Consider the following 9155-nt stretch of genomic DNA (forward strand, 5'->3'; position numbering starts at 1 on the left):
AATATTTTTGACCAAGTTTTCTCAAAGCCCATTTTATTATTCAAAAGAAATTTCTTTAAAAATTGAGAGGTGCGAGTAGTAGGGTATTTCTTATAAATTTAAATGCAGTACTGTCAAACTGCTTTCATAACCAACAACTTAAACAAGATGCACAGCCAAAGGATCTAAATCTACAGACAACCACTACCTGCATATTGTTCATCCTATCATTCATTTGTCTAATGTAATAATAATAAAATAATAATAAAAGAAAATCTTATAAGATACACTTTTACTTCACCATTACATAGCTATAGATGCGCTTAAATACAATTCATGATGGCTCTTTTTTTTTAAATGAATTTTAAAGGTTACTCACGGCGAGTTTGCATCTTATTTACCTCAAATTATAAACCATTGTCTTTTTAAACACTAAAGTTAACGTACGAGTATTTTCAAGGATTTGCATTTCAAAGCATTTTAAAAAGGTTTACAATCCATTAAATCCGAAGCACAAAAACTTACTCTATTTTTGAGCATGCCATTATCTCTAAATGGTAGTTTTTTTCGACCATTGAAAGTTTTATACTTCACGAGCATATATTTCGTATTTTAACATTGAAATAGAAGAAGAGGAAAAAGCTTTGTAAAAAATACAAAAAAAATGACCTAAACATTTTTGAGCACAAACACAAAAGATTCATAGGAGTAAAAGATTTCCTGAACGATTTTTAATTATAATGCCTACAAATTCTTGAAAAATCTTCTCCCAAAATAAACTGGTGCCGTCTGTTATTGAAAAGTCTAGTCGTAATTATTCCGAGTGTCGATTGTTCGAACCGGTGACAGTTCGAAAGAGCCCATTTTGTCGAACAATTCAAAAACCTTTTCGAGTTTGGAAAGTCCATGCATCCGTATTCAAGAGCACAAGCAACCCATGGCCTCATGATGTATTTCAATATAAAGTAAGTTCGAGATACAATCACAACCCCAGTTTGGATTTCAGGGTAGTTGAACATGCACTCATCTTCCTTGAAATGGTAAAAAAGCCGATGTTGTGTTCTGACCGCTATAGAGCCCTCGCCACCAAGCATCTGTATCCCAATGCACTTGGCTCTTAAAAAGTAGGGATCAGTATTTAATAGCCTTATTGATGTATCAATCCACATTACAAAGTCAAACTCCTGAAGCATTATTTGAATAATGATTGGCTTCCATGTATATCCACGTAAATTTTGCACATGCCTAGGAAACATTTTAAATGGAAAGGTTCTAAAATTGCAACTACTATTACATATTTCTTGTACACGGTTTGCGTTATCGACAGATAAACCTATGTCATAGACTATCAATACTAGCCTCGGATACTTTGTTTTCCTTAATTTAGTTATGTTTTTATGAAGACTAACGAATTCTTCATAATGGTTGTCTGACAGAGCCGTTACAAATGTAGGCAGCAATACGTCACACGCGTTTGGTCTGGCTAAGAATTCAATGCCATTTTTGTCTAGTTGTAGGCGTTCCATTAACATTTTCGAAACATTGAATGAATATCTACTCACAAATTGCATATTTTTTCTTAATGAAGGTTCAAATTCCTTGTCGGTATTCTCACATCCATTTAAGGTTTCCTTGTTTTCGTTATTTCGTTCCCTGTCAAGTGATACGATAAATTTATCGTCTTCACAGCGAGCTGAAATGTCATCTCTTTGGTTCAGAACGAGATACAGTGAATCTTTGCTCTTATGAGTTTGAAAGGGCAAAAGCAGTGATACACTAAAACCAATGAATACTAGAATAGTAAATGATAGCACTTTCTGCCTTTGATGCCTTTGGCGTAAAAACTTCATCCTTTTGTCTAAAAAAATAATGAATAAAATTGTCGTTTTACAATATACAACTTCATATTCAGAAGAATTAGTATCATTATCTCTTAAAAAAGAAAATCGCAATTAATAGGGTAATATGAATCAAATAGCAGAGCATTTGTGGATAAATATCGGTAAATTTCTTTGTACCTTACATATTTGCACGCAGGTGCACACAAATGCAAAATATACCCTTACATGTGTGACTGTCTAAAAGAACTTATTATTCGTTATAAAGAATTTTTTTTTACTTATAATACACATTCGCATAATGAACACCTATCATAATTTATTCAAAAGTTTGTTGTTGTTGCTATTTTCTTATTGTCAACTACAATGTATATGTAATATGGTATACAGTGGTAATATTTTATATATATACACACACACACACACACATATATATATATATATATATATATATATATATATATATATATATATATATATATATATATATATATATATATATATATATCTTTATCTATATCTTTTTTTATTATAATTTATTATAATTTTATCTCATTGATTAACTTGAAATTATTGTACTATTATCCAAATTCTTTATCTTAGACAACCAATCACCTTTTACAATTAATATGAAAATGTACAAAATGTCAATGGTTTCTACATGTTTAGTCAGTGCATATTTTAAATTACCGTTTTTGTCAGACTACACAATACCATATAGCTGGGATTTTACGGGACTCAAGTTGGTAAATAGTGAACTAATTTAAAGATATACCATTGATTTTGGCGGATATATCATTGGCAGATTCATTTTTCTTTAGTTAGAACCTGCTGTCGTTTTTTTAATTGACAATAAAACCCCCCACAAAAAATTATTATTAGAAGACAATTAAATTCTTATCCTTCAATCTGTCTCCTACAAAAACACAAACTTATTACGCTTATACAAAATTTAGTGTTGCTAATCATACCCCTTAAGTTGAAAAACTCATTAACGTCTTTTATGGTTTGGTTATTTAGATTTTCATGTATTTTCATCCAATCAACTTATAAGCAATACAAGTAAGTTAATGTATGTAAAATTGTATTTGTAACATTGAATACAAGTAACAATTGTCATCTTTTCCTTTGAGCATACATCCATTAATACACATGAACCCAATTATCCATATGCTCCTCGACAAAATTTTAATTTGATGTTTTAAATATTTGATGGATTTTTATTATATCCTCGCCAAAACCCCTACTTTTAGTAGGTTGTAGACATCCCCTTTGCCTCCTTTAACAAAACTGTAACAGGTTATGTACATAACGAACGAAAATTGATTGAAAAAAAAAAAACTGTCTAGTCTTGAGGGTTTTTTTTACCGTCATAAATCAACTATGATAAATGAAATGTTTGTGCCCTTTCAAAACCAACTATGAAGCAATATGACAAAAATGAATGTTTAAAAAATGAACTTCCGTGTCCTCATACAGAAACTGTGTACATTCATCAAGATCTGACATTCGTCGAGGATTTAAACTCTTGGGTGACGGCCTTTAACAAAAACCGCGAAAATTGGGCCACCATGATATCTAATGATTCCTCGGTATTCCATTAAGTCATGATATTGCTATACATTTTAAATGTGCACACAAAACAGGTTTTGTTTGTTTGTTTTGTTTTTAAAACCTCGAATAAAAATAATATCAAAAGATAACTATTTCATTTTCTAAATTGCATTATTTCATCTTATTTTATGATTAACGTATGTAAACTCAACGTATTTCTGAGAGCCAAGAAAAAGTTCATTGTCATTTGTCAAGTTTAAAGCAATATAAAAATAGGCGACATTCTGAACTTTGATACCCATTAAGCATACTTAAGTATACATTGATAACAATAGAGACGGAAAATTGCAAATTTATAGAAAAAAACTCAGATCGTTATTTAGCCCCTTGAAAGTCATGCTCTCGGTTATTATTATTATTTTTTTTTTTGGAAAACACCATAAAGATTTGCCTAATTCGAATATCGAGTTTTAAAAGTTAAGTGGATCTCAGATTGCTTTGTTATTTTAACATAAATATTTATGCTATTATTTTTTAATAAAGTAATAAAGAGGTTTTTTTCATTTTTTAAACCAGTTAACTGGTGACAAATATTGTACACTTTCCAAAGCATTAATGAATTACAGTGAATAACCAATTGTTTGCTGTATACAAGGGAAATATTCGCCCCTTTTGTCTTCGCGGTCAGCGGCCGAATTTAAGTATGGACGAATTCTATATTGTAAATAATATCTATGTTAACAAATCTGAATCTGGGCGAATTCAAGAGCGGGCAAAACCGTTTGCAAGTGTAGAGGAGCGAAACTAACACGGGGCAAAAACAACCCTGTATACAGTATATACATAGAGATTGCTACTATGCTTATGTCATTCAAAATTTTGCAAAGCATTTGACAATTAATAAAGCAGTTTAGAAACTGAGGATATTATAATTACAAAAAGATTGAAAGTGAGATAAAAGAAATCGTTTAAAATTTTCCTTGACAGCTACTTTTCTCTGTAATCCATAAATCAATTAAACTTAATATTATTTTGTTTTTGTGATGAATTATGAATCACTTCAACCGGTTTTAATTTAAAAATGAGTCTCCTCATTGTAAACTATCTTTTACATAAAAAATACAATATACACACTGACACATGATACTTGATTTTAATTAGCACTGGATTATGGAAACCAAGAATGCAAATTTTGATCCATTTTCCAAACATTTTTTAAAGCAAAATAAAATGTCTTTTGTAATATTTTTGCATACACGGCAAATAAAAAATCAAAGTTATTTCGAAAAGTTAAAAATAAATTTAATTTTAACAAGGTTTCATCATAGACTTTTTTTGGCACTTGTATTCACTATTTGCCGATTACATGTACATTAATCAATTAGCGATACCTCTGAAATCTTTATGGGTGACTTTTGATATAAGGCAGTTATTCAAGGACAAGGAATCTTACATTGAGCATTACTAGGTGATCAAATACGGTCGAGGTGATTGAATCCATGACAGTTTTGATCACCTTCGACCGTACTTGATTACCTCATAATATTTAAAGGATGAATCCTTATCACTGCATACAAAAAGTCATTGATTAAATGCACTGGACTATAATTTTAAAACCGAGTTGTGGCTGTGTAATTGACAAAAACGCTTAAAATGTAAATATTTATGAGTAGTGATAAGTTGATTGAAATGGTGGGAATATTCACTCGATTATATTCATACATGTAACCGAGCTATGGAACAACTGGATATCCTAAATATATTTGTCTAGAATTTGGTGATAGCTATATTGAAATCGTCAAATTTCTTTGATTTATTAAGGATGCAACATGTATTTTTACTTAAATACAGATTTGTTATCGTCGTATGGTTTTTAGAAACAAAATCTAATCTTTTCCATCATATCTCATCGTGGAATCATTTAGATTCGTAGAGGGCGAATTTTTTTTTTTTTTTTTTTTTTTTTTATATATATTTTTTCATATTTATAGGGCATATGAGTAGTGATAAGTTGATTGAAATGGTGGGAATATTCACTCGATTATATTCATACATGTAACCGAGCTATGGAACAACTGGATATCCTAAATATATTTGTCTAGAATTTGGTGATAGCTATATTGAAATCGTCAAATTTCTTTGATTTATTAAGGATGCAACATGTATTTTTACTTAAATACAGATTTGTTATCGTCGTATGGTTTTTAGAAACAAAATCTAATCTTTTCCATCATATCTCATCGTGGAATCATTTAGATTCGTAGAGGGCGAATTTTTTTTTTTTTTTTTTTTTTATATATTTTTTCATATTTATAGGGCATACCATGTTATTTCAAGGATGCATCGGTTTTCAGTTTCAGGAAGAAAACTAACTTTCAAAATTTGCTTTAATTAAAGATGTAAATTTGTGGGGGAGGGCTACCCTCGAATACCACAAAAATTGAGCCAACCACGCATTTTAAGGATTTCACAGTACCTTATTTACAATATTCTTTCCTGTTTTTGTGATCGGCTTCGGCCGATTACTGTTGTGTCCATATGAGGCATCCGGCAAATGCTTCCACGTGCGCACACATTCCGCTTGCATAAGTAGTTCTTATAAAAACTTGAAGCTTTGGTTTAGTATTTATATAACATTTTACTCAGTTTTATTTCAATTCATTTACCTTAAGAGATGCAAACATACATTAAATACAGTTCGACCTGATAATTCAAGAATGCACATTTTGTCTCACACGTAAGAATTTTGATCGAAAGATTCATTCAGTAAATGCAGTTGACCTCGATGAACTGACCTCGATCATAAGAAGATGCTCCTTGAACTAACCTCGATCTTTTGATGTTGCATAATAGTAGCTAGGAAGACGGTTTGATTTATAAACAAGGTTACGTTATAATGCCTCAATAGCAAGTTATGATGGCATTCAATGTTTTTCAGTCGAATTAAATCATTTTAATACAACTCTTTCTTTGTTTACGTGTGAATGCTCTTTAAAGAGCCCTACTCAGTATTCTGAAGAAGAAGAAGAAGAAGAAGAAGAAGAAGAAGAAGAAGAAGAAGAAGAAGATAAAAGATTTAATAATTAAGTTAAAAATATAAAACTAGACAAGGAGTTTACGAACGGCTTTCCCCAAATTTATTTCAAAATTAAATTTGTTGACGGTTAAAATGATGAAATTATGGTGTACAGATTCAAAATATTCTATATTTTGTAAAAATACAGTACTTTTTAAAATTATTTTACATCAAACTGATCATGTTGATTGCTTCTAGCTATCTATATATTATTATTGCCGATCATTCCTTTAAAAGGAATACTTGTTTTTCCTGGTATCATTCAAAGCAATCCACTTTCCGTTTATTGTATACAGGTTGTCGCCTTTAGTTGTTAAATAAGGTTGATGGCATACTGTGAAATAATTATTATTTGCGGTGGTTCAGTGTTCGTGGTATTCGTGGGTATCCCTCGCCCACGAACTTACATCCTCAACGAAAATTTTTTATAAAAGAGTAAGTGTACCATCTGAAACTAAAAACTAATGCACCTACGAAATTACATCCTCCAAGAATATGCACTCTTGGAAGTATAATACATTTTAAAATTCCAAACAAACAAGAACCGTTTTTTATTTATTATTAACTAATATCTTTATAGGTTGCGTGAGGCATTGTATTTTTCAATTTGATATAACATGAAACGAGAAAGTACGCGAGGTAATAATTTGTTCATCAGTGCAGCAATCAAATAATCGTCAAAATACATATTTGAATATCATTCCAATTTGCATTTAAATTTTCAAATTTAACGTCCAAAAATATTTTAATGGTTGTTAAATATTTAAAAAGAGGAAATTTTAATGCCTGTAAAAAAGAAAAAAATAATATGAATCGAAAATGATTGCTTTTTTTAAATCAATTTATATGAAACAAAGGGTTATACTCTATATTTTTCAACAAATACAGAAATCGAGAAAGCGTGAATTCCATGCAGATCACATAATTTATGATAAAAAGAATTAGCATAAAGACTTTGTCAAATAATTCAATATCAACATCAATTGAAAGTTCATTTGTACTGTCTGTTTTGATAAACCAATCAACCTTTAAAAGCTTGTTTACTTTCTTATTTAATTAGCTTCAAATTCACGCCTACCAGTATCTGGTAATTTTTCATGTAACACAAATATTTGATTTTGATAACTTAACCTTTAAAAATGTATTTATGTAATATAGATATTGGCCTTCTAAATATTTGATTATGACATTATTTAACATAGCTTGAATTGCGGTCATTCCATACTTTTTTCCTGAGCTGTATTTTTTTTTTATTTTCCTGCAAAAACCTGCTAGTCTTCATACAAAAAATGTTCTAAGATAAATAAGGTTTGAAAAAATCATTAATTTTTGTCAGAGGAAAGATTTCTCATCTAAGGAGCATATAGTAAATAAATTTTTGTACAGGACGACAATAATTCAATTTTGCTCCAATTAAGGTTTCTTAACGATCTTTTCCACCAAAAATAGGCTAAAAGAAATGTAAAAACCATGATATTTTTGCCTTTGTAGTAGAAAATAACATTTTAAAAAAATTCTTTATGAAATTGCAGCTCATATTGCTTCAACAATGCAAATAGTATACATCATTAACATTTTGTAATTAAAGAACATTTTTAAAACATCTTTTAAATAAAACTTTCTATTTTCAATATTAAAGCTAAATTGTTTTAGATAAAATCAAAACTGGATATAACTGATGCACGGATATCCACGAAACTTGTAGGAAAATCGCGTTACTTTTCTATTCTTATTAACAGGTAACTATAAATTAAAGAAAAAACATACCTTGAAAAGTGTACAAACGTTCGGATTTATAGATGGATTTTTTGTTAAATTATAATTTATTCTGACTGGTTATACGCAGTTTTCCGCTTCTGCAAAATATGTATGCCCTCTATATTGCAATAATGTCCGAAAGAGAGAGAAAGAGAGAGAAAGCCCCTCATTTGAATAATTGTTAGTATTCGCACATGCTCAAGATGAACAAATTGCTTCTCATTGATTGGCTGGATATTATGTATTGGTCCATAATACATCGTGTTAGATAGAACAAAACATCTGGTATCTGAGTTGTAAATCAAAATCTTAAATAGCTGGAAATTCCCGTATGCAAATTTATTTTGCTGTTATTCGACCTCTCTTAGAGTATGCGGACACCAATGGGAATAAATGTACAATTAATACAGAAATCATTTAATATTTATTCGTTTGATGAGATATCGGGGCTTCTGATTGGTCGGAAAATTTCTTTGATACCTGCATCAATAAAGTTTTGGCCGGATCTACTTTTCTCATCTGTTCTTACATGTATTCAACAGTATTTATAGAACTTCCAAAATAAACACCGTCAACAAAGTGTAAAGTTGTGCCTGTTTAATTGTCAGCATACAAAATACAAATTTATAAATATAAAAAAATTAAAAGTTTCACCTTCATATATAAATAATAGACATTATTTAATTCACTATAAATAGAAAATCAAGCGTCTTCTCACGATTTCGTCTGCTTAAGATCAATCAACATTTACTGCGAGGCTGGCTGTTCCTTTTTCAGGAATAATTATAACGAACATATAGGCATATACACTTTCACGGTAACACTGCTGTTCAAATTTGGTAAAGATGAGTTTTAAGTTTACACACGTACATGATAAGTCATCAGAATAAGCACCGTAAAACAAAGCTACTTTTTGAGTAGTGCATCAACTCCTTTGGCGCATTCCAAGC

At 30.1% G+C, this 9155-nt stretch overlaps 1 protein-coding gene across 1 annotated transcript; it reads right to left on the reverse strand.

Moving 5' to 3' along the window:
- LOC128163797 (uncharacterized) lies at positions 1 to 8345 on the reverse strand. The gene is made up of 2 exons (XM_052827463.1): positions 8215 to 8345; positions 1 to 1837 (listed from the first exon to the last, which is right to left on the reverse strand). The coding sequence occupies exon 2, from the start codon at positions 1827 to 1829 to the stop codon at positions 711 to 713; it is 1119 nt and encodes a 372-aa protein (XP_052683423.1). The 5' UTR covers positions 1830 to 1837; positions 8215 to 8345; the 3' UTR covers positions 1 to 710.
- Positions 8346 to 9155: the final 810 nt, after the last annotated feature.

This window comes from Crassostrea angulata, chromosome 9, assembly GCF_025612915.1.
Source record: "Crassostrea angulata isolate pt1a10 chromosome 9, ASM2561291v2, whole genome shotgun sequence".
In the NCBI taxonomy this organism is placed as follows: Eukaryota; Metazoa; Mollusca; class Bivalvia; order Ostreida; family Ostreidae; genus Magallana; species Magallana angulata.

Bases quoted from the DNA above. Each gene is read 5' to 3' on its own strand.
- LOC128163797 (XM_052827463.1), bottom strand. From the start codon at position 1,829: ATGAAGTTTTTACGCCAAAGGCATCAAAGGCAGAAAGTGCTATCATTT.